This window comes from Dendrobates tinctorius, unplaced genomic scaffold, assembly GCF_039654945.1.
Source record: "Dendrobates tinctorius isolate UK_male_01 unplaced genomic scaffold, ASM3965494v1 ptg000010l, whole genome shotgun sequence".
In the NCBI taxonomy this organism is placed as follows: domain Eukaryota; kingdom Metazoa; phylum Chordata; class Amphibia; order Anura; family Dendrobatidae; genus Dendrobates; species Dendrobates tinctorius.
The window spans coordinates 440,336-467,513 of NW_027361678.1; the positions used below are offsets into that span (position 1 = coordinate 440,336).

General features: G+C 47.7%; 1 protein-coding gene across 1 annotated transcript in view; it reads left to right on the forward strand.

Moving 5' to 3' along the window:
- The first annotated feature begins 3,299 nt into the window (after nt 1–3,299).
- The window catches only part of CCDC175 (coiled-coil domain containing 175), a 77,226-nt gene continuing 53,347 nt past the window's right edge, over nt 3,300–27,178 (forward strand). The window contains exons 1-3 of the mRNA XM_073585513.1: nt 3,300–3,479; nt 9,814–9,899; nt 12,833–12,944. Of these exons, the coding sequence (XP_073441614.1) occupies nt 3,311–3,479; nt 9,814–9,899; nt 12,833–12,944 (367 nt within the window). The 5' untranslated portion in view covers nt 3,300–3,310. The remainder of the gene's footprint in view (nt 3,480–9,813; nt 9,900–12,832; nt 12,945–27,178) is intronic.

Consider the following 27,178-nt stretch of genomic DNA (forward strand, 5'->3'; position numbering starts at 1 on the left):
TGGGGAGCACTATACTCTGGAGAATGATATATGGGGCCCACCATGCACTGGAGCATTCCAAAGGTGGACATCAGACACTGGAGCAGCATTTACAGGGCCCATTATACACTGGAGCATTAGAAATGGGGCCCATTATATATGGAGCATTATTTGGGCCCATAAGACACTGGAGCATCATCCATGGGGCCCATCATATACTGGAGCATTGTAAATGGGGCAGATTATATATGGAGCATTATTTGGACCTATCGTACACTAGAGCATTATCCGTGAGGCCCATCATATGCTGGAGCATTCCAAAGGTGGACATCAGACACTGGAGCAGCATTTACATGGCCCATTATACACTGGAGCATTAGAAATGGGGCCCATTATATATGGAGCATTATTTGGGCCCATAAGACAGTGGAGCTTCATCCATGGGGACCAACATATACTGTAGCATTATGTGGAGCTCATAATATACTGTATTGAACATTATATGGGACCAATGATTCTGTATGGAGAAATATATGGGCCTCATTACTCTGTATGGCGCACTATGCGGTGGCCATAATACTGTATGGAGTAATATACTGTACGTTTTTGGAGCTATTGGAGAATTTAAAATGGATATCAGTCATGTGATGTAAGAAGTGAAGTATTTTTCATTGTACTATACCGCTATTTCTCTGCCGTATCAGAAGATCATGAATTGTGGCATGTGTTAAAGGAGCCCAGTGACACTCTTTGGCCTTGGGCCCACGAAAATCTGGAGCCAGCTCTACCCCCCCACACAACTTTAGCCAAATAGCTCCCAGTTTTCAATGCCTAACTATTATTATAAAGTAAATTAAGGTTGACATGCTTAAGTAATAAGAATTGATGTTTTTGGCATTAAAATGGTCACTGTAGGTGTGTTTCCTGTCCTACACTCACTGCCGACTTTTCTTCCCCATTGACTTGCATTGGGTTCCGTGTTTCAGGCAGCCTTCGACTTTTCACGATAATCGGCCGATTGCGTTCGACCTGACTTTTGCGAAAGTCGGGTTTCATGAAACCCGACTCGACCCGAAAAAGGCAAAGTCGCTCATCTCTAATATCCCATATAAACTGTCTGCCAGTTGGGCCTGTTGCCCGTTCCTGTCCAAGTGTTCCGTACCCCTGTGGGATCAGCAGCCACAGCCAGACGCCACCCTGGAGTGGTACCTGGCAGCCACCTGCCACACAAGCCTGATCTCACCATCATAGGCTCCAGTGAACACTCCAGTGAACACCAAGGTAGCTGCTTAGTCATGCCCCTTCCAGGGTAGTCTGGTTTGTGGCACACTAAGGCCACACCCTCTACGCTCGTGCCAACCTGTCAGGGTGCGTGTGTACAAGGTGTACGGAGCGGAGCCATGTGTGTATGGTGTGTGCGGAGCGGAGCCATGTGTGTACGGAGTGTACAGAGCAGAGCCAAGTGTTCGAAGCATACAAAGCAGAACCGTTTGTGTATGAGGTGTGCAGAGCCGTGCGTGTACAAGGTGTATGGTGGGGAGCATTCATACCTCCCAACCGTCCCGGATCCAGTGGGACAGTTCCAATTTTGAGAGTCTGTCCCGGCCAGGAGCTTACTTTTCCCGCGGACACAGGAGTACATGGTGGAATCCCGAGGAGCACTTTAAAACTCGCACATGACGGTCCACCGGAAGTGATGTGCTGGAAGCTGACCAGAAATGAGGTAATTTCATGAGGAAATTGTGACGGAACCAAGAAGGCACTCACTTCAGGGAATTCTTCAGATCCATCACCATGTCCTCCTCCGACAGCGCAGACAGCAGGATCACCTTGGAATTGGGGATGCTGGCCATGTGAGCGGATCATGATATGTCCTGTACTGGGAGGCTCAGGTGGGCATTACAGTGAGAGCCAGTATGCTATAGTATCTTTATAGAATCTTTGTTTCTTTCTCTCTTTCTTTCTTTCTCTCTGTTTCTTTCTTTCTATTTCTGTTTCTTTCTCTCTCTGTTCTTTCTTTCTCTCTCTGTTCTTTCTTTTGCTCTGTTCTTTCCCATCTTTCTTTCTTTCTCTCTGTTCTTTCTCTTTCTTTACTTCTTTCTTTCTCTCTCTGTTCTTTCTCTGTCTCTCTCTTTTCTTTCTTTCCCCTCTTTCTTTCTCTCTATCCCTCTGTTGCTTTTTTCTTTCCCATCTTTCTTTCTCTCTGTTCTTTCTTTTACTCTTTCTCGTTCTCTGTTCTTTCTTTCGCTCTCTTTCTTTCTTTCCCCTTTCTTTCTCTCTCTGTTGTTTCTTCTTTCTCTCTGTTCTTTCTTTCTCTCTCTCTGTTCTTTTTTTTCTGTCCCCTCTTTCTTTCTCTCTCTGTTCTTTCTTTCCCCTCTTTCTTTCTCTGTTCTTCCTTGCTCTCTCTCTCTGTTCTTTCTCTTTGTTCTCTCTCTGTCTGTCCCCTCTTTCTTTCTCTATGTTCTTTCTTTCTCTCTGTTCTTTCTTTCTCTTTCTGTTCTTTCTTTCTCTCTCGCTTTCCTTTCTTTCTTTCTCTATCTCTCTCTCAGTGTGCCGACAGTACCAGCCACTGTGCCCATAATGCCAGCCACTGTGCCCTCAGTACCAGTCATTGTGATCAGCAGTGCTAAATGGGTGTGACTAGTTGTGAAATGGGTGTGGTTGGGGCGTGGCCCGGCACAGCGGCCGCGGCGCTCAATGATAATGTCATCCAGCTGCGCCGCTGACTGCTGTGTGAGACAGGAAGCGAGGGCAGGAAACAGGACGGATCACTGCACCTCCGGTGCCATTTTCTCTTGTAGGCAGCGGAGCTGCAGGGATCTCTCCCTGCCCGCTGCACATGAGGGCAATCTGGCCAGGGTCCCCCAGAGCCTCGTGGCCAGATAAACAGGCCAGATTGCCCTCATTATTATCAGCCCTTCAGGGGTCCCTCGAAGCCTCTGGGCCCCTGTGCAGCTGCACAGGCTGTATGTCCGCCCCTGAATATACACCTGTTTATATGGGATGTGTGTTCATTCCACTATTATCTACATATATATCATGTACATTCCTCACCTATAAAGCTCAGGGAACCTGTTTATATGGGACATGTGTTCAATCCACTATTATCTACATACATTTCATGTTCATTCTATATCCAAAATGCATTAGAAATCTGTAATACTTCTCCATGTCTTTGAACCTATAAGTTGCTATTGCTCATTCTTATTTATGCCTTTTCTTCATTCTTTTTAGTACACCGTCCCGTTCTTTCCCCCCTTACACGACACTGGTACCTCCCACTTTTGTACAACTTTCCTGTTAGACTGTTCCACTCCCATTACATGGGTGTATGCCAAAGAAGGCGTCTGGTTTCCATAGTGACCCTGACTGGTTAAAGCAATTAGGCCCTGATTTTTGGAGAGAATACACCCTGAGAGGACGTAAGAGAATGATGTCGGGTCTGGCGGTGCCGGACTGCAGTGCAGTGTCCGTGGTCCTGGAGCATTTCATGGAAGTAGGTAGGTGTCAGTGAGAGGAGCCGTCTGCCGCGGAGGGACATGCAGGGATCTACCCCATGGGTGCTGCGGCTCGTGTGTACATGAGCAGGGGAGACGCGTCCTGTGTGTATGCACGGAGGCGGCTGCCCGACATATAGTAATGCACCGCCATAACAGTGCCCCCCACAGCCTGCCCGACATATACTAATACACCGCCATAACAGTGCCCCCCACAGCCTGCCTGACATATACTAATACACCGCCATAACAGTGCCCCCCACAGCCTGCCTGACATATACTAATACACCGCCATAACAGTGCCCCCCACAGCCTACCCGACATATACTAATGCACCGCCGTAATAGTGCCCCCCACAGCCTGCCTAACATATACTAATGCACCGCCATAACAGTGCCCCCCACAGCCTACCCGACATATACTAATGCACCGCCGTAATAGTGCCCCCCACAGCCTGCCTAACATATACTAATGCACCGCCGTAATAGTGCCCCCCAGAGCCTGTCTGACATATACTAATGCACCGCCATAACAGTGCCCCCCACAGCCTGCCCGACATATACTAATACACCGCCATAACAGTGCCCCCCACAGCCTGCCTGACATATACTAATGCACCGCCATAACAGTGCCCCCCACAGCCTGCCCGACATATACTAATACACCGCCATAACAGTGCCCCCCAGAGCCTGCCTGACATATACTAATGCACAGCCATAACAGTGCCCCCCACAGCCTGCCCGACATATACTAATACACCGCCATAACAGTGCCCGCCACAGCCTGCCTGACATATACTAATACACCGCCATAACAGTGCCCCCCACAGCCTGCCTGACATATACTAATACACCGCCATAACAGTGCCCCCCACAGCCTGCCCGACATATACTAATACACCGCCATAACAGTGCCCCCCAGAGCCTGCCTGACATATACTAATGCACCGCCATAACAGTGCCCCCCACAGCCTGCCCGACATATACTAATACACCGCCATAACAGTGCCCCCCACAGCCTGCCTGACATATACTAATACACCGCCATAACAGTGCCCCCCAGAGCCTGCCTGACATATACTAATGCACAGCCATAACAGTGCCCCCCACAGCCTGCCCGACATATACTAATACACCGCCATAACAGTGCCCCCCACAGCCTGCCTGACATATACTAATACACCGCCATAACAGTGCCCCCCACAGCCTGCCTGACATATACTAATACACCGCCATAACAGTGCCCCCCACAGCCTACCCGACATATACTAATGCACCGCCATAACAGTGCCCCCCAGAGCCTGCCTGACATATACTAATACACCGCCATAACAGTGCCCCCCACAGCCTGCCCGACATATACTAATACACCGCCATAACAGTGCCCCCCACAGCCTGCCTGACATATACTAATACACCGCCATAACAGTGCCCCCCACAGCCTACCCGACATATACTAATGCACCGCCATAACAGTGCCCCCCAGAGCCTGCCTGACATATACTAATACACCGCCATAACAGTGCCCCCCACAGCCTGCCTGACATATACTAATACACCGCCATAACAGTGCCCCCCACAGCCTGCCCGACATATACTAATACACCGCCATAACAGTGCCCCCCACAGCCTACCCGACATATACTAATGCACCGCCGTAATAGTGCCCCCCACAGCCTGCCTAACATGTACTAATGCACCGCCGTAATAGTGCCCCCCAGAGCCTGTCTGACATATACTAATGCACCGCCATAACAGTGCCCCCCACAGCCTACCCGACATATACTAATGCACCGCCGTAATAGTGCCCCCCACAGCCTGCCTAACATATACTAATGCACCGCCGTAATAGTGCCCCCCAGAGCCTGTCTGACATATACTAATGCACCGCCATAACAGTGCCCCCCACAGCCTGCCCGACATATACTAATACACCGCCATAACAGTGCCCCCCACAGCCTGCCTGACATATACTAATGCACCGCCATAACAGTGCCCCCACAGCCTGCCTGACATATACTAATACACCGCCATAACAGTGCCCCCCACAGCCTGCCCGACATATACTAATACACCGCCATAACAGTGCCCCCCAGAGCCTGCCTGACATATACTAATGCACAGCCATAACAGTGCCCCCCACAGCCTGCCCGACATATACTAATACACCGCCATAACAGTGCCCGCCACAGCCTGCCTGACATATACTAATACACCGCCATAACAGTGCCCCCCACAGCCTGCCTGACATATACTAATACACCGCCATAACAGTGCCCCCCACAGCCTGCCCGACATATACTAATACACCGCCATAACAGTGCCCCCCAGAGCCTGCCTGACATATACTAATGCACCGCCATAACAGTGCCCCCCACAGCCTGCCCGACATATACTAATACACCGCCATAACAGTGCCCCCCACAGCCTGCCTGACATATACTAATACACCGCCATAACAGTGCCCCCCAGAGCCTGCCTGACATATACTAATGCACAGCCATAACAGTGCCCCCCACAGCCTGCCCGACATATACTAATACACCGCCATAACAGTGCCCCCCACAGCCTGCCTGACATATACTAATACACCGCCATAACAGTGCCCCCCACAGCCTGCCTGACATATACTAATACACCGCCATAACAGTGCCCCCCACAGCCTGCCTGACATATACTAATACACCGCCATAACAGTGCCCCCCACAGCCTGCCCGACATATACTAATACACCGCCATAACAGTGCCCCCCACAGCCTGCCTGACATATACTAATACACCGCCATAACAGTGCCCCCCAGAGCCTGCCTGACATATAGTAATGCACCGCCATAACAGTGCCCCCCACAGCCTGCCTGACATATACTAATACACCGCCATAACAGTGCCCCCCACAGCCTGCCTGACATATACTAATACACCGCCATAACAGTGCCCCCCAGAGCCTGCCTGACATATAGTAATGCACCGCCATAACAGTGCCCCCCACAGCCTGCCCGACATATACTAATACACCGCCATAACAGTGCCCCCCAGAGCCTGCCTGACATATACTAATGCACCGCCATAACAGTGCCCCCCACAGCCTGCCCGACATATACTAATACACCGCCATAACAGTGCCCCCCACAGCCTGCCTGACATATACTAATACACCGCCTTAACAGTGCCCCCCAGAGCCTGCCTGACATATACTAATGCACAGCCATAACAGTGCCCCCCACAGCCTGCCCGACATATACTAATACACCGCCATAACAGTGCCCCCCACAGCCTGCCTGACATATACTAATACACCGCCATAACAGTGCCCCCCACAGCCTGCCTGACATATACTAATACACCGCCATAACAGTGCCCCCCACAGCCTGCCCGACATATACTAATACACCGCCATAACAGTGCCCCCACAGCCTGCCTGACATATACTAATACACCGCCATAACAGTGCCCCCCAGAGCCTGCCTGACATATAGTAATGCACCGCCATAACAGTGCCCCCCACAGCCTGCCTGACATATACTAATACACCGCCATAACAGTGCCCCCCAGAGCCTGCCTGACATATACTAATGCACCGCCATAACAGTGCCCCCCACAGCCTGCCCGACATATACTAATACACCGCCATAACAGTGCCCCCCACAGCCTGCCCGACATATACTAATACACCGCCATAACAGTGCCCCCCAGAGCCTGCCTGACATATACTAATGCACCGCCGTAACAGTGCCCCCCACAGCCTGCCCGACATATACTAATGCACCGCCGTAACAGTGCCCCCCACAGCCTGCCTGACATATACTGCCCAGCTGTATCTCTGCACCACAATAACAGTGCCCCCCACAGCCTGCCTAACATATACTGCCCAGCTGTATCACTGCATCGCCATAACAGTGCCCCCCACAGCCTGCCCGACATATAGTGCCCAGCTGTATCACTGCACCGCCATAACAGTGCCCCCCACAGCCTGCCCGACATATAGTGCCCAGCTGTATCTCTGCACCACAATAACAGTGCCCCCCACAGCCTGCCCGACATATACTAATGCACCGCCGTAATAGTGCCCCCCCCACAGCCTGCCCGACATATACTAATGCACTGCCGTAATAGTGCCCCCCACAGCCTGCCTAACATATTCTGCCCAGCTGTATCACTGCATCGCCATAACAGTGCCCCCCACAGCCTGCCCGACATATACTAATGCACCGCCATACCAGTGCCCCCCCACAGCCTGCCCGACATATACTAATGCACCGCCATAACAGTGCCCCCCACAGCCTACCCGACATATACTAATGCACCGCCATAATAGTGCCCCCCACAGCCTGCCTAACATATACTAATGCACCGCCGTAATAGTGCCCCCCAGAGCCTGTCTGACATATACTAATGCACCGCCGTAATAGTGCCCCCCAGAGAGTGCCTGACATATACTAATTCACCGCCATAACAGTGCCCCCCAGAGAGTGCCTGACATATACTAATGCACCGCCGTAATAGTGCCCCCCAGAGACTGCCTGACATATACTACTGCACCGCCGTAACAGTGCCCCCCACAGCCTGCCCGACATATACTAATGCACCGCCGTAACAGTGCCCCCCACAGCCTGCCCGACATATACTAATGCACCGCCGTAATAGTGCCCCCCACAACCTGCCTAACATATACTAATGCACCGCCGTAATAGTGCCCCCCAGAGCCTGCCTGACATATACTAATGCACCGCCGTAATAGTGCCCCCCACAGCCTGCCTAACATATACTAATGCACCGCTGTAATAGTGCCCCCCAGAGCCTGCCTGACATATACTAATGCACCGCCGTAATAGTGCCCCCCACAGCCTGCCTAACATATACTAATGCACCGCCGTAATAGTGCCCCCCAGAGCCTGCCTGACATATACTAATGCACCGCGGTAATAGTGCCCCCCACAGCCTGCCTGACATATACTGCCCTGCTGTATCTCTGCACCGCCATAACAGTGCCCCCCACAGCCTGTCCGACATATACTAATACACCGCCATAACAGTGCCCCCACAGCCTGCACGACATATACTAATACACCGCCATAACAGTGCCCCCACAGCCTGCACGACATATACTGCCCTGCTGTATCTCTGCACCACAATAACAGTGCCCCCACAGCCTGCCCGACATATAGTGCCCAGCTGTATCACTGCACCGCCATAACAGTGCCCCCCACAGCCTGTCCGACATATACTAATGCACCGCCATAACAGTGCCCCCCACAGCCTGCACGACATATACTGCCCTGCTGTATCTCTGCACCACAATAACAGTGCCCCCCACAGCCTGCCCGACATATAGTGCCCTGCTGTATCACTGCACCGCCATAACAGTGCCCCCCCACAGCCTTCCCGAAATATACTAATGCACCGCCATAACAGTGCCCCCCACAGCCTGCCCGACATATAGTAATGCACCGCCATAACAGTGCCCCCCACAGCCTGCCCGACATATAGTAATGCACCGCCATAATAGTGCCCCCCACAGCCTGCCTGACATATACTGCCCTGCTGTATCTCTACACCACAATAACAGTGCCCCCCACAGCCTGCCCGACATATAGTAATGCACCGCCATAACAGTGCCCCCCACAGCCTGCCTAACATATAGTAATGCACCGCCATAATAGTGCCCCCCACAGCCTGCCTGACATATACTGCCTTGCTGTATCACTGCACCGCCACAACAGTGCCCCCCACAGCCTGACCCATATATACTGCTCTGCTGTATCATTACACACCTGATACTGTGCCAGCAGAGTGTTCCCCCCCACCCATAGTGTCCGGGACTTGCCTACACTTTTCGGGGCTGTGACTCTGAACTTACAGTGATAACAAGAGAGAAATCTGTAAACCAAGCGCCTGATCCTGAATGTAACTTCTATAGTGATAACTTTGTGGCTCATTGTGTACCAGTATCTCCCCCCCCCCCATGTGTCCTCTGTACACTGCTGTTTTCTTTGTGTGTCGGGGGGGCTACGGGTCTCCTTAGACACCAGGGTTGGGTGACTTTTTACTCTGCACCCCCTACGCCCTCTGCTTTTGCCATTAGATTACTGGCAATATCATGCACAAAACTAGATGGGAATGTATTTAGGACATGTGCACATGAAGCGGATTGTGCTGAGAATCTACAATGAGTCTGAACAAGGGACATTACATGGTAACGGATGGAGTATGTGGTGAAACTGCAGCAAAACCACAACGTATCCCGCAGGCTGCCGATACTCCGCTCTGTGCCCCCATATCTGCCACAGCTGTTATGTGCAGTATAACCCAGCCTCATGTCCACTTCTTATTTTATCTAGAGAAACAAGTAAAAGGTAAAGATCCAGCATTGGATGATGACGTTTCACAGAACCTGGTGGCAGTGGCTGAAGCTGTGAAGGAATTGGTAAGAATGGAGCCGCATATGAGCCCTTAAAGGGAATCTGTCGTCCACAAAATAGCAAGTAAACTGTCTAAACGTTAATACGGGGAACCTGGACCCTTTTTTAAGTGACACTGGGCAAGTAAAGATAAACTTACTGTATTTTTCGGACTATAAGACGCACTTTTTTCCTCCAAAAATGTGGAGGAAAATGGGGGGTGCGTCTTATAGTCCGGATGTGCCAGCTCTGGCTGAGGTGGGGGAGCGGCATAGATGGAACAGAGGATCACAGGAGGCTGGAGCCCACGGCTGCAGCTCCTGTTCCCTCTGCTAAAGACAAATGAATATTCACTGCATTCCACACCCATGGGCGTGGAGAGCAATGAATATTCATTTCTCTTTAATAATAGTGTCTTGCTATGATTGGCCCCCAACCCTGGTCCTGGTAAAAAAAAAAAAAAATCATTACACTTACCTTCCTGTGCTCCCTCACAGCGTCCCGCTCGGGTGCCAACAACTGCTTTATGCTTGTAAGCGACGTATGGCAGGGACGTCATGCGCTGCTCACAAGTAGAGCACAACTGCCGGAATACTCGCCAGGCTGTGCAAGCAGAGAGCGGTGAGTATTCATTGCTCTTCAGTAGCGTGCAGTGTCAGCCACTCGTTTCCTGCTGCTGCTGGCGGTCATGTGTACCGCTACATAAGAGAAATTAATATTTACTGAATATGAAGTAGTAGCACATGTATCCGCCGGCAGCAGCAGGAAGCCGGTGGCTGACACTGTGCGCTACTGAAGAACAATGAACACTCACTGCTCTCTGCACGCATAGTCCCGGCGAGTATTTCGGCAGCTGTGCTCTGCTTGTGAGCAATGCATGATGTCCCTGCCATGTGCCGCTTACAAGCATAAAGCATTTGTTGGCAGAACGCTGTTAGGGTAGTGCAGGAAGGTAAGTGTACTGGTTATTTATTTATTTATTTTTTTTATGTTTTCTGATGGGGCCATGCATACCAGCATGGGGTGGGAACCCTGCATACCAGGGCGCGATGGGGGCCCTGCATACCAGGATAAGGAAGGATGGGGGCCATGCATGCTAGGACGAGATGGGGGGGCCTGCATACCAGGATAGGGATGGGGTCATGCATACTAGGATGAGATGGGGGGCCCTGCATACCAGGATGGGGATGGGGCGATGCATACTAGGATGAGATGGGGGGGCCCTGCATACCAGGATGGGGATGGGGCGATGCATACTAGGATGAGATGGGGGGGCCCTGCATACCAGGATGGGGATGGGGCGATGCATACTAGGATGAGATGGGGGGGCCCTGCATACCAGGATGGGGATGGGGCCATGCATACTAGGATGAGATGGGGGGGCCCTGCATACCAGGATAGGGATTGTGCCATGCATACTATTATAGGGATGAGAGCGATCATTCTGCCAGGATAGGGATGAGGGGGCATGCATACCGGGATAGGGATGAGGGATCCATGCTTACCAGGATAAGGATGAGGGGGCCATGCATACCAGGGTAGTGATGAGGGGGCCATGTATGTCAGGATGGAGGATGAGGGGACCATGTATGTCAGGATGGGGGATGAGGAGACCATATATACCAGGATAGGGATATTAAGTACAGAATTGACCACATTTTTGCTTCAATTTTTTTTCTTAATTTCCTCCTCTAAAACCTAGGTGCGTCTTATAGTCCGAATAATACAGTAATATTTTATTAAAAATCAGCTTTTATTTGATATGCAAATTAGGGAGCTTCAGCACACCTTTGGCGTGGCCTATGCCCTGGTGCACCGTCACATCCTCCTATTTGGGAGGACCGCCCCTCCTCCCTGCTGCTGCTTAGGCTCCATCCACTTAGCTTGAATTGCAGCTGCTCAGTGTCACTACTCCTTGGTGCTGCTGAGATCTCACACTGCTTTGTACAAGCTGCAACTGTCAGGCTTTCTGAGCAGACACTCAATATACTTAGGCTCTATAGCCTGACTCTGAAAATACTCCTTTTATACCAGAATTTTACAGGCATTCTGTTGTTGTTTTTCAAAGTAAGTACACCAGCCTGATCAGGTCTGCAAGATCTATTTAATAATGTATAGAGTTTGTATTATGTAAGGTAAAAAAAGATTGGTTGTGTGTCATTGGTTTACTGCGACAGAGAGGAGCCAGAAGACCACAGTGTCTGATTTCTCCTTCTCATACACTGATTATAAGCACTTCACCTTTTTATTAAGCGGTGTAAATTTCTGTTGGCAGTGAAGGGGTTAATCTGGGAGCTCCTGAATGTTTAGGCTGTCAGCTGTGCACTGTTGGCCACTTCCATCTCCTGTATAATCTGGGTCTTGGCTAGCACTCATTGTCAGAGTAGCTTATGCTGCATGGGTGGAGGTTGTTGGTGGTTATTAGAGTAGGTGGTTGGTGGGTTTATCAGTGACTGTTGCTAGGTTTTGTGTGTGTGATAATTCCCTTTCTTCTCCTCCTTTGATTTAACTTCATCCTCCACTTCCCGGTGCATCCCTCTGTTATATGTGTGAGTATATTTGTATATTTGGCATTTTTCGTTACCCCTGTTTGTGTATTACAGTACACTACTACTCCCTTCTTCTCTGGGTGGGGGAAGGGTACAGACTGAGGGCGGATTCAGGAGCTAAGGCAAGGTATGTTGACCCAGCATCTTCATCAGAAGTATCCCAGGGAACAGGGCGAGCTAGGGTGCCCCCAGCGTTAGGGATAGGGAAGGATCCCCTGGTCCCAGGACACCTGACAATAGAGTCGTGAGTTTATGTTTGTCCAAACTGCAAAAAAAGAAGGAGCTTTTGCATTTAGTATAGAAGTTCAGTAAACTGAAGTTTAATAAATCAAACCCAAGTCCGTGGAATCACAAATCTGCTTTCTTCTTATGTGTCATATGGGACCAATTGTATTCTCTTCTCCAATTAGGAAGACATAAGAAGGCACACGCGGGAGCTGCTAGAAGTGGAGACGATAGAAAACAGCAAACTGCGCTACAACATTATACATCTGCCCAGAATCATTACAAGAGAGATTGAAGGTGCGTGGTACAGAGATTCTCTCCACATCAGGTCCCATTAGGTGGGAGTGTGTAAATCTGCAGGACTTTAACCCCTTTCTGACATTTGACGTAATAATCCATCCATGTGCCCTGGGCCTATTTGACAAGGGACGGATTATTACGTCATTTTGATCTGACAGCTGACACGCGGCACTAAATACCAGAAGAGGTCACGCACTGCTCCCAGCACTTTATCCCCCAAAACGATTGCAGCTTTCTGGGAGTCTGCAGAAGGCCTTGATAGAGTTGTTAAGGAAAGGCCATTCAAAAATTTGGGGAAGATTCAGAAGCAATGACTGCAGCAGCAGTCCACTGCTTGAAGAACCACCACACACAGACATATCCAGGACATGGGCTACAAGTGTCGCATTTCTTGTGTCAAGCCACTTATGACCAATAGACAACGCCAGAAGCGTCCTACCTGGGCCAAGGAGAAAAAGAACTGGACTGTTGCTCAGTGGTCCAAGGTGTTTTCAGATGAAAGTAAATTTTGCATTTCATTTGGAAATCAAGGTCCCAGAGTCTGGGGGAAGAGTAGAGGCACATAATTCAAGCTGCTTGAGGTCTAGTGTGAGGTTTCCACAATCAGTGATGGTTTCGGGAGCCATGTAATCTGCTGGTGTAGGTCCACTGTGTTTTATCAAGACCAAAGTCAGTACATCCGTCTGCCAGGAAATTTTAGAGCACTTCATGCTTCCCTCTGCCGACAAGCTTTTTGGATGTTGAAAATTAATTCTCCAGCAGGACTTGGCACCTGTCCACACTGCCAAAAGTACCAATACCTGGTTTAAAAACAACAGTATCACTGTGCTTGATTGTCCAGCAAACTCACCTGACCTTAACTCCATAGAGAATCTATGGGGTATCGTCAAGAGGAAGATGAGAGACACCAGACCCAATAATGCAGACGAGCAGAAGGCTGCTTAAAAGCAACCTGGGTTTCCATAACACCTCAGCAGTGCCACAGGCTGATCGCCTCCATGCCACGCTGCATTGATGCAGAAATTGATGCAAAAGGGGGCAACCGAGTATTGAGTGCATTTACTGAACATACATTTGAGTAGGCCAACATTTTGGATTTTAAAATCATTTTTCAAGCTGGTGTTATAAAGTGTTCTAATTTACTGAGATAATGACTTTTAGGTTTTCATTGGCTGTAAGCCATAATCATCAACATTAACAAAATAAACACTTGAAATAGATCGCTCTGTTTGTAATGACTCTATATAATATGAGTTTCACTTTTTGTGTGTGTATATATATATATATATATATATATACCGTATATACTCGAGTATAAGTCGATCCGAGTATAAGTCGACCCCCCTAATTTTGCCACAAAAAACTGGGAGAACTTATTGACTCGAGTATAAGTCTAGGGTGGGAAATGCTCCATAGATTATTCCCCCATATGGTGTCCTCAGAAGAAACTCCATAGATTATTCCGCCATATGCTGCTCCCATAAGAAGCTCCATAGATTGTTCCCTCATATGCTGCCCCCACAAGAAGCTCCAGATTATTCCCCCATATGCTGCCCCCACAAGAAGCTCCAGATTATTCCCCCATATACTGCCCCCATAAGAAGCTCCATATTGTTCCCTCATATGCTGCCCCCACAAGAAGCTCCATATTGTTCCCCCATATGCTGCCCCCATAAGAAGCTCAGATTATTCCCCCATGTGCTGCCCCCATAAGAAGCTCCTTAGATTATTCCCTCATGTGCTGCCGCTGCTGCTGCTGCATGTAAAAATAAAAAAAATGACATACTCACCTCTCCGTCGCTGGGTGTCAGATTCTCACCTGTCCTGCGTCCATGGCTGCTCACCGCTATCTGCACGTCATCAGTCAGTGACGTTCAGACTGCAGGGGGCGCGGCGCGCACTAACCACGTCACCGCGCCCTCTGCTGTCTGAAGTCACTGACCGATGACAGACAGCAGCAAGCAGCCATGGACGCAGGACAGGTGAGTATCGCTATACTTACCCGTCCTGACGCTGTCGCTTGAGCCCCCAGCTTCTCCTTGCTCTCTCTTCCTGCCTTCAGCGGTCACGTGGTGCCGCTCATTAAAACTCATCAATATGCGCATATTGATGAGTTTTAATGAGCGGCACCACGTGACCGCTGAAGGCAGGAAGAGAGAGCACGGGGAGAAGCTGGGGGCTCAAGACAGCGTCAGGACGGGTAAGTATGACCTGACACATCCGCCCCCTCCGACCCCTTTGTATATGACTCGAATATAAGTCGAGAGGGGGACTTTCAGCCCAATTTTTTGGGCTGAAAATCTCGACTTATATTCGAGTATATACGGTATATATATATATATATATATATATATATTTATTTATTGTGCCTTGCGAAAGTATTTGGTCCCCTGGAACTTTTCAACCTTTTCCCACATATCATGCTTCAAACATAAAGATACCAAATGTTAATTTTTGGTGAAGAATCAACAACAAGTGGAACACAGTTGTGAAGTTGAATGAGATTTATTGGTTATTTTAAATTTTTGCGCAAATACAAAAACTGAAAAGTGGGGCGTGCAATATTATTCGGCCCCTTTAACTTAATCCTTTGTTACGCCACCTTTTGCTGTGATTAAAGATGCAAGTCGCTTGGGGTATGTCTCTATCAGTTTTGTACATCAAGAGACTGAAATTCTTGCCCTTTCTTCCTTGGCAAAAAGCTCAAGCTCAGTGAGGTTTGATGGAGATCGTTTGTGAACAGCAGTTTTCAGCTCTTTCCACAGATTCTCGATTGGATTCAGGTCTGGTCTTTGACTTGGCCATTCTAACACCTGACATTTATTTGTGAACCATTCCATTGTAGATTTTGCTTTATGTTTGGGATCATTGTCTTGTTGGAAAACAAATCTCTGTCCCAGTCTCAGGTCTTTTGCAGATTCCAACAGGTTTTCTTCAAGAATGGTTCTGTATTTGGCTCCATTCATCTTCCCATCAATTTTAACCATCTTCCCTGTTCCTGCTGAAGAAAAGCAGGTCCAAACCATGATGCTGCCACCACCATGTTTGACAGTGGGAATGGTGTGTTCAGGGTGATGAGCTGTGTTGCCTTTACACCAAACATATCGTTTGGCATTGTTGCCAAAAAGTTTGATTTTGGTTTCATATGACCAGTGCACCTTCTTCCACATGTTTGGTGTGTCTCCCAGGTGGCTTGTTGCAAACTTTAAACAACACTTTTTATGGATATCTTTGAGAATGGTTTTCTTCTTGCCACTCTTCCATAAAGGCCAGATTTGTGCAGTGTACGACTGATTGTTGTCCTATGGACAGACTGTCCCACCTCAGCTGTAGATCACTGCAGTTCATCCAGGGTGATCATGGGCCTCTTGGCTGCATCTCTGATCAGTCTTCTACTTGTTTGAGATGAAAGTTAAGAGGGACAGCCGGGTCTTGGTAGATTTGCAGTGGTATGATACTCCTTCCATTTCAATATGATCGCTTGCACAGTGCTCCTTGGGATGTTTAAAGTTTTGGAAATCATTTTGTATCCAAATCCGGCTTTAAACTTCTCCACAACAGTATCACGGACCTGCCTGTTGTGTTCCTTGGTCTTCATGATGCTCTCTGTGCTTCAAACAGAACCCTGAGACTATCACAGAGCAGGTGCATTTATACTGAGACTTGATTACACACAGGTGGATTATATTTAACATCATTAGTCATTTAGAACAACATTAGATCCTTCAGAGATCCACAATGAGCTTCTGGAGTGAGTTTCCTGCACTGAAAGTAAAGGGGCTGAATAATATTGCACGCCCCACATATCTATCTATATCTCGTGTATAAGCCGAAGCACTCAATTTTGCCACTAAAAACTGGGAAAACTCATTGACTCAGGTATAAACCGGGTATGCATTGTCCCCTCATCCTTATCCTGGTATGCATGGTTCCTTATCCCCATCCCGGTATGCATGGCTCCTTATCCCCATCCTGGTATGCATGGCTCTTTGTCCCCATCCTGGTATGCATGGCTCCTTATCCCCATCCTGGTATGCATGGCTCCTTATCCCCATCCTGGTATGCATGGCTCCTTATCCCCATCCTGTATGCATGGCTCCTTATCCGCATCCTGGTATGCATGGCTCCTTATCCCCATCCTGGTATGCATGGCTTCTTATCCCCATCCTGGTATGCATGGCTCCTTATCCCCATCTTGGTATGCATGGCTCCTTATCCCCATCCTGGTATGCATGGCTCCTTATCCCCATCCTGGTATGCATGGCTCCTTATCCCCATCCTGGTATGCATGGCTCCTTATCCCCATCCTGGTATGCATGGCTCCTTATCCCCATCCTGGTATGCATGGCTCCTTATCCCCATCCTGGTATGCATGGCTCCTTATCCCCATCCTGGTATGCATGGCTCCTTATCCCCATCCTGGTATGCATGGCTCCTTATCCCCATCCTGGTATGCATGGCTCCTTATCCCCATCCTGGTATGCATGGCTCCTCATCCCTAACCTTGTCTGCATGGCACCTCATCACTATCCTTGTATGCATGGTTCCTCATCCCTATCTTTGTATGCATGGCCCCATTGAGAAAAGCATTAAAAAAAATCTTGTTCCGGTGCCTGCAGCTCCAGCTGCCGGGTGATCACGTGTCCCCCCCTCATTAAGGTAATAAATATTCACTCCACGCCAAGGAAGTGGAGATAGGTGAATATTCATAACTCTTAGTAGCGTTCACCCTTGATAGCCCGGCAGCTGGCTGGAATATTTCTCTTTAACAGCCGGCACAGACCTCAGCCGCAGCAGCTGGTTCCTGCCTCCTATGACCTTGCTACTCCCCGCTGTTTTCTGGGGCAATGACTCGAGCATAAGCCGGGGGGGCCTTTTCAGCACAAAAAAATGTCTTGAAAAACAGGGCTTATACTCGAGTATATGAGGCAGAGGCGGACACTGACAGCTTGGTTGATGGAGCATGGGAAAGCTTCTTTTCTAATGGAGGAGCTGATGGACTGGTAGTCTGGTCACCGGCTTCTCCATCACCAGTCAGTTTATATCTAAAAAGAGAGGGGACTATGTAATAAAAGAGGGTGCTGTGAATAACAGAACTAACTAGAATACACTATGTAAGAGAAAGCACTGTACATAACCGCAAAGGAAGCTATATAATAAGGGACAGCATCATATATAACTAGAGAGGATGGTACATAATAAGGGACGGTGTTATACATAATAAAAGAGGAAACTATGTAACTAAGGATAGTGTTATACAGAATTAGTGAGTACACTATATACTAAGGGACTGTTATACATAATAAGTACGTACACTATAGGACTGTTAGACATAATAAGTATGTACACTATATACTAAGGGACTGTATTAGACATAATAAGCGATAATAATGTCTTCCTCCACCTCCCCCTGTTCTAAGTCCATTATAAGTCCCCCATCCTCCCATCCAAATCCCCCTCCCCATCATTGCCCTCTTCACCACCTCCACCATTGACTTCTCCCCCACCACTGTCATTGCTTTCTCCCCTGCCACCCCATCATTGCCCATTCCACCACCCCATCATTGCTTTCTCCATCACCCCCATCATTGCTCTTTCCACCACCTCCATCATTGCCTCCTTCCCCACCACTCCCATCATTGTCTTTTCCACTACCATCATCATTGCCTTCTCCCCATCATTGCCTTCTCCCCATTATTGCCCTCTCCTCCACCTACACAGACACGCAGAACCATTTACCTCTCTGCACATTCCCCCGCAGCGCTACGCATGCATGCGCACATACACACCACCACCACTCATCTCTATACACACACGTACATACAAAAAACACACACACACAGCATCTCTCACATGTCCGCACGCTCTCCCGCAGCATCACTGCCTCCGGCTGCTTCCTCTCTCTGGCACAGCCGGCCACTGAATGATGACGTCACCCAGCCACGCTGTGTCAGAGACAGGAAGCAGGACTGACCCCTGCAGCTCCGCTCGACTGCTATTTTCTCTTGTAGGCAGTGGAGCTGCTGGGATCTCTCCCTGCCCACTGCACATGAGGGCAATCTGGCCAGGGGCCCCTCAGAGCCTCGGGCCCGGAGAAACAAGCCAGATTGCCCTCATTATTAGCCACCCTGCAGGGTCCCCCCTCCTCCTCCTGGCCCCGATGCAGCCACACAGGCTGCACAGAGCGGTATGTTCACCCATGATATACAGTATATATAATAAAAGCTGGCAATTCAGCAGCCGCGTTCAGTAAATACAGCAGGAACCGACAGGATAGAATAGATGGATTACATACTGTATATATATATATATATATATATATATATATAGATGTCAGTGACATATACAATTAGTACAGTGCATATGTACACTACCGTTCAAAAATTTAGGGTCACTTAGAAATGTCCTTATTTTTTAAAGAAAAGCACAGTTTTTACCAATGAAGCTAACATTAAATGATTCTGAAATACACTCTATACATTGAATATGTAAGTAGTTGACACATTGGTGATAAGGTGCATGGCTCCTTATCCCCATCCTGGTATGCATGGCTCCTTATCCCCATCCTGGTATGCATGGCTTCTTATCCCCATCCTGGTATGCATGGCTCCTTATCCCCATCTTGGTATGCATGGCTCCTTATCCCCATCCTGGTATGCATGGCTCCTTATCCCCATCCTGGTATGCATGGCTCCTTATCCCCATCCTGGTATGCATGGCTCCTTATCCCCATCCTGGTATGCATGGCTCCTTATCCCCATCCTGGTATGCATGGCTCCTTATCCCCATCCTGGTATGCATGGCTCCTTATCCCCATCCTGGTATGCATGGCTCCTTATCCCCATCCTGGTATGCATGGCTCCTTAGTCTCATCCTGGTATGCATGGCTCCTCATCCCTAACCTTGTCTGCATGGCACCTCATCACTATCCTTGTATGCATGGTTCCTCATCCCTATCTTTGTATGCATGGCCCCATTGAGAAAAGCATTAAAAAAAATCTTGTTCCGGTGCCTGCAGCTCCAGCTGCCGGGTGATCACGTGTCCCCCCCTCATTAAGGTAATAAATATTCACTCCACGCCAAGGAAGTGGAGATAGGTGAATATTCATAACTCTTAGTAGCGTTCACCCTTGATAGCCCGGCAGCTGGCTGGAATATTTCTCTTTAACAGCCGGCACAGACCTCAGCCGCAGCAGCTGGTTCCTGCCTCCTATGACCTTGCTACTCCCCGCTGTTTTCTGGGGCAATGACTCGAGCATAAGCCGGGGGGGCCTTTTCAGCACAAAAAAATGTCTTGAAAAACAGGGCTTATACTCGAGTATATGAGGCAGAGGCGGACACTGACAGCTTGGTTGATGGAGCATGGGAAAGCTTCTTTTCTAATGGAGGAGCTGATGGACTGGTAGTCTGGTCACCGGCTTCTCCATCACCAGTCAGTTTATATCTAAAAAGAGAGGGGACTATGTAATAAAAGAGGGTGCTGTGAATAACAGAACTAACTAGAATACACTATGTAAGAGAAAGCACTGTACATAACCGCAAAGGAAGCTATATAATAAGGGACAGCATCATATATAACTAGAGAGGATGGTACATAATAAGGGACGGTGTTATACATAATAAAAGAGGAAACTATGTAACTAAGGATAGTGTTATTCAGAATTAGTGAGTACACTATATACTAAGGGACTGTTATACATAATAAGTACGTACACTATAGGACTGTTAGACATAATAAGTATGTACACTATATACTAAGGGACTGTATTAGACATAATAAGCGATAATAATGTCTTCCTCCACCTCCCCCTGTTCTAAGTCCATTATAAGTCCCCCATCCTTCCATCCAAATCCCCCTCCCCATCATTGCCCTCTTCACCACCTCCACCATTGACTTCTCCCCCACCACTGTCATTGCTTTCTCCCCTGCCACCCCATCATTGCCCATTCCACCACCCCATCATTGCTTTCTCCATCACCCCCATCATTGCTCTTTCCACCACCTCCATCATTGCCTCCTTCCCCACCACTCCCATCATTGTCTTTTCCACTACCATCATCATTGCCTTCTCCCCATCATTGCCTTCTCCCCATTATTGCCCTCTCCTCCACCTACACAGACACGCAGAACCATTTACCTCTCTGCACATTCCCCCGCAGCGCTACGCATGCATGCGCACACACACACCACCACCACTCATCTCTATACACACACACGTACATACAAAAAACACACACACACAGCATCTCTCACATGTCCGCACGCTCTCCCGCAGCATCACTTCCTCCAGCTGCTTCCTCTCTCTGGCACAGCCGGCCACTGAATGATGACGTCACCCAGCCACGCTGTGTCAGAGACAGGAAGCACGAGCAGGAAGCAGGACTGACCCCTGCAGCTCCGCTCGACTGCTATTTTCTCTTGTAGGCAGTGGAGCTGCTGGGATCTCTCCCTGCCCACTGCACATGAGGGCAATCTGGCCAGGGGCCCCTCAGAGCCTCGGGCCCGGAGAAACAAGCCAGATTGCCCTCATTATTAGCCACCCTGCAGGGTCCCCCCTCCTCCTCCTGGCCCCGATGCAGCCACACAGGCTGCACAGAGCGGTATGTTCACCCATGATATACAGTATATATAATAAAAGCTGGCAATTCAGCAGCCGCGTTCAGTAAATACAGCAGGAACCGACAGGATAGAATAGATGGATTACATACAGTATATATATATATATAGATGTCAGTGACATATACAATTAGTACAGTGCATATGTACACTACCGTTCAAAAATTTAGGGTCACTTAGAAATGTCCTTATTTTTTAAAGAAAAGCACAGTTTTTACCAATGAAGCTAACATTAAATGATTCTGAAATACACTCTATACATTGAATATGTAAGTAGTTGACACACTGGTGATAAGGTGCATGGCTCCTTATCCCCATCCTGGTATGCATGGCTTCTTATCCCCATCCTGGTATGCATGGCTCCTTATCCCCATCTTGGTATGCATGGCTCCTTATCCCCATCCTGGTATGCATGGCTCCTTATCCCCATCCTGGTATGCATGGCTCCTTATCCCCATCCTGGTATGCATGGCTCCTTATCCCCATCCTGGTATGCATGGCTCCTTATCCCCATCCTGGTATGCATGGCTCCTTATCCCCATCCTGGTATGCATGGCTCCTTATCCCCATCCTGGTATGCATGGCTCCTTATCCCCATCCTGGTATGCATGGCTCCTTATCCCCATCCTGGTATGCATGGCTCCTTAGTCTCATCCTGGTATGCATGGCTCCTCATCCCTAACCTTGTCTGCATGGCACCTCATCACTATCCTTGTATGCATGGTTCCTCATCCCTATCTTTGTATGCATGGCCCCATTGAGAAAAGCATTAAAAAAAATCTTGTTCCGGTGCCTGCAGCTCCAGCTGCCGGGTAATCACGTGTCCCCCCCTCATTAAGGTAATAAATATTCACTCCACGCCAAGGAAGTGGAGATAGGTGAATATTCATAACTCTTAGTAGCGTTCACCCTTGATAGCCCGGCAGCTGGCTGGAATATTTCTCTTTAACAGCCGGCACAGACCTCAGCCGCAGCAGCTGGTTCCTGCCTCCTATGACCTTGCTACTCCCCGCTGTTTTCTGGGGCAATGACTTGAGCATAAGCCGGGGTGGCCTTTTCAGCACAAAAAAATGTCTTGAAAAACAGGGCTTATACTCGAGTATATGAGGCAGAGGCGGACACTGACAGCTTAGAATCATAGAATCGTAGAGTTGGAAGGGACCTCCTGGGCCATCTGGTCCAACCCCCTGCTCAAAGCAGTATTCGCTAAATCATCCCAGTCAGATGTCTGTCCTGCCTCTGTTTGAAGACTTCCATTGAAGGAGAACTCACCACTTCTCGTGGCAGCCTGTTCCACTCATTGATCACTCTAACTGTCAAAAAGTTTTTTCTAATATCTAATCTGTGTCTCCTCCCATTCAGTTTCATCCCATTGCTTCTAGTCTTTCCTTGTGCAAATGAGAATAAAGTTGATCCTTCTACAATGTGACAGCCCTTTAGATATTTGTAGACAGCAATTAAGTCTCCTCTCAGTCTTCTCTTTTGCAAACTAAACATTCCCAAATCCTGCAACCTTTCCTCATAAGACAGGGTTTGCAGACCGGTCACCATTCTGGTCGCTCTTTTCTGAACTTGCTCCAGTTTGTTGATGTCTTTTTTAAAATGTGGTGCCCAAAACTGGACACAATATTCCAGATGAGGTCTGACCAAAGAGGAGTAGAGGGAAATAATGACTTCACGTGATCTAGACTGTATGCTTCTGTTAATACATCCTAGAACTGCATTTGCCTTTTTTGCTGCTGCATCACACTGTTGACTCATATTCAGTCTGTGATCTATTAGTATACCCAAGTCTTTTTCACATGTGCTGTCACTTAGCCCTATTCCTCCCATTCTATATATGCTTTTTTCATTTTTATTGCCCAGATGTAGTACTTTGCATTTCTCCCTGTTAAAAACCATTCTGTTAGTTACTGCCCACTTCTCCAGTTTATTTAAATCTTTTTGAATCCTCTCTCTTCTCTAGTATTAGCTATCCCTCCTAGCTTTGTGTCATCAGCAAATTTAATCAGTTTACCCTCAATTCCTTCATCTAAATCGTTGATAAAGATGTTGAACAATACAGGGCCCAGGACAGAGCCCTGTGGTACCCCACTTGAGACATTCTTCCAACTGGATGTGCAGCCATTTACGACCACTCTTTGGGTCCGATCACTAAGCCAGCTATGAATCCACCTAACAGTTGCCTTGTCCATTCCATACTTAGTCATTTTTTCAATAAGGATTGTATGAGAGACTTTGTCAAATGCTTTGCTGAAGTCAAGATATACTATATCTACAGCATTTCCTTGATCCACCCAATCAGTGATACCGTCATAGAAGGAAATTAAGTTAGTCTGACATGACTTATTAATTACAAACCCATGCTGACTCTGTTTGATCACTTCATTCTTATCCAGGTATTGACTTACATGTTGTTTAATAATTTGTTCAAAGATCTTTCCTGGTATAGAAGTCAGACTCACTGGCCTATAGTTGCCTGGGTCCACCTTCTTCCCCTTTTTGAAGATAGGAACAACATTTGCTCTTCTCCAGTCTTCTGGCACTTCTCCTGTTCTCCAAGAATTTTCAAAGATTATGGAGAGTGGTTCAGAAATTTCTTCTGCTATCTCCTTCAGTACTCTGGGGTGTAATTCATCTGGACCTGGAGACTTGAATTCATTTAGGTTAGCTAAGTGTTTCCTCACTATCTTTCTGTTTATAGATATCCTGGATTCTTCTATTCCCTTAATAGGACAGTGAATAACAGTTGGTGTTACATTTCCTTTCTGAGAGAAAACAGATGCAAAATAGGAATTTAAAAGTTCAGCCTTCTCAACATCCTGTCTTACCATTTCATCATTTTCATCCTGTAAAAATCCTATAGCATCTTTGACTTTTCTTTTACTTTTGACATATCCCCAAAATCCTTTATTATTGCTTTTGACATCTCTTGCAAGCCTCAATTCATTTTCAGCTTTAGCTAATCTGATTTGTGCCCTGCAGATTCTGCAGACAGCATTATATTCTTCTTTAGATATGCCTCCCTCTTTCCATTTTATAAACATTTTTTTCTTCCTTTTTAGCATGTGCTTAAGTTCTGTGTTCACCCATCCTGGTTTCCTTAAATGCTTCCTATTCTTCCCTCTTTTCGGAATTGTTAACAACTGTGCTTTGAGAATTTCATTTTTCAAGATTTCCCATCCTTCCTGGACATTTTTGTCTTTAAGGATATCCAGCCATTGGATCCCTCCAATTATCTTTCTGAATCCCTTAAAATCTGCCTTTCTGAAATCTAACCTTGACGTCTGAGTCTTCACAGGTCTTCCGCCTCTAGTTATCCAAAATTCTAAAATAGCATGGTCGCTACCTCCTAGGGTTCCAGCCACTTTTACCTCCTCAACCATTTCCTCCCTGTTTATAAGGATTAGATCCAAGGTAGCAGTTCCCCTTGTTTTCTCCCCTACCTTTTGGAAGATAAAGTTGTCAGCAAGAGAGGATAAGAATTTCCTTGACCTGTTAGTTTTGCCTGAGAGAGATTCCCAACAAATGTCTGGATAGTTGAAATCTCCCATGACAACTATGTCATATTTTTTGGAGAACTTGGCCATTTGATGCATAAAGAGTTCATCCATATCTTCAGCTTGCACAGGCGGCCTGTAGTAAATGCCTACAATGGTGTCCTTTCCATTGTTCTGTCCTTGTATTCTTACCCAAACAGTTTCCACAGAACTCCCAGTCTCTGAAGCTTCAATCTCTGTGCAGATATATGCGTTTCTAACATACAATGCAACACCCCCTCCTCGTTTATCAAGTCTGTTTCTTGCAAATAAGTTGTATCCTTCTAGTCTTGTATTCCAATCATGTGTATCGTCCCACCAAGTTTCAGTGATTCCAATGACATCATATTTCTTTTCCTGTGTTAGTAGTTCCAATTCTCCTTGTTTGTTGCCCATGCTTTGTGCATTAGTATAGAAACATTTTAGTTTGTGATTGGTTTCTCTTTCTCCAATATTGTTATTAATTAGATTCTTTCGTCTTTGTTCTTCCTTTCCACTTCTATTAGCAGAGTTCTCAATAGCATTTGTCAGGTGTATGGCTTTTTCTGGTCTTTTGCTTCCCTTCCCATGTTGTTCTAGTTTAAAGCTCTCCTTACAAGTGTAGCAAGGCGACTTCCAAATACATGCTTTCCAGTCTTCGTAAGGTGCACCCCATCTCTAGCAAGTAGTCCATCGTATAAGTAGTTCACTCCGTGATCCAGAAATCCAAATCGTTGCTGACTGCACCATCGACGTAGCCAGTTGTTCACCTGCAGAATCTTATTCCACCTCCTTGTTCCATGGCCATCCACTGGGAGGATGGAAGAGAAGACCACCTGCGCTCCCAGTTCTTTCACTTTCTTGCCTAAGTCTTCAAAGTCTCTGCAGATGGTTTCCAGGTCGTTTCTTGCTGTGTCATTTGTCCCCACATGTAGTAGCAGGAATGGGTAGTCATCTGTAGGTCTGAAGAGTCCTGATATCCTGTCAGACACATCTTTAATTTTTGCACCTGGAAGACAGCACATTTCTCTTGAAGTTATATCCGGTCTGCAGATAGCGGCCTCTGTTCCTCTCAACAGGGAATCCCCCATGACCACCACTCTCCGTTTCTTCTTCACAACATTTTTCTTTCTCCATCCAGGAGGACTCTGAAGGCGTACAAGGTTGCTGTTTGTTGGCAAAGTCTTATCCTGATGTATTTCTTCATCATTTTCCTGCGTGAGAGCCTGGTACTGGTTTCTGAGCAGTATGGGTGCTGACTGCCTCCTGATCCTCCTGCTTCTCTGGGTCACATGTCTCCATTCCTCTGTTTCTTCAGGTGCACTTCGAATTTCTTCTCTTTCTGTAACATGAAGAGATAATTCTGCTCTGTCCAAGAACTCTTCACCTTCCTTAATGATCTTCAACGTAGCCAACCTCTCTTCGAGATTTTGCAACTTTTCCTCCAACAGGGACACAAGCTTGCATTTGTGGCATGTGAAGTTTGGCTTTTCCACTGGTAAGTCTGTGAACATGTAGCAAGAAATGCAGCTCACCAAATGGCTCCTGGCCTCTTCCATCTTGAGATTTCTTAAAAACGATGAAAGATGAGCCAAAATTCGCGCGCCTATCGGCGCGCGGTTTTTCCGATTTCCTCTTTTCAGCTGCAACGGCCAAAACCCAGTGATCGTTGAGCTCGCGGAGACTCTTCACTTATCCCAGAAGGCACTGGGAATATGCAAATGATCTCCTCAAGACTCTTCCCCTGGTTTTCCGATTTCCTCTTTTCAGCTGCAACGGCCAAAACCCAGTGATCGTTGAGCTCGCGGAGACTCTTCACTTATCCCAGAAGGCACTGGGAATATGCAAATGATCTCCTCAAGACTCTTCCCCTGGTTTTCCGATTTCCTCTTTTCAGCTGCAACGGCCAAAACCCAGTGATCGTTGAGCTCGCGGAGACTCTTCACTTATCCCAGAAGGCACTGGGAATATGCAAATGATCTCCTCAAGACTCTTCCCCTGGTTTTCCGATTTCCTCTTTTCAGCTGCAACGGCCAAAACCCAGTGATCGTTGAGCTCGCGGAGACTCTTCACTTATCCCAGAAGGCACTGGGAAT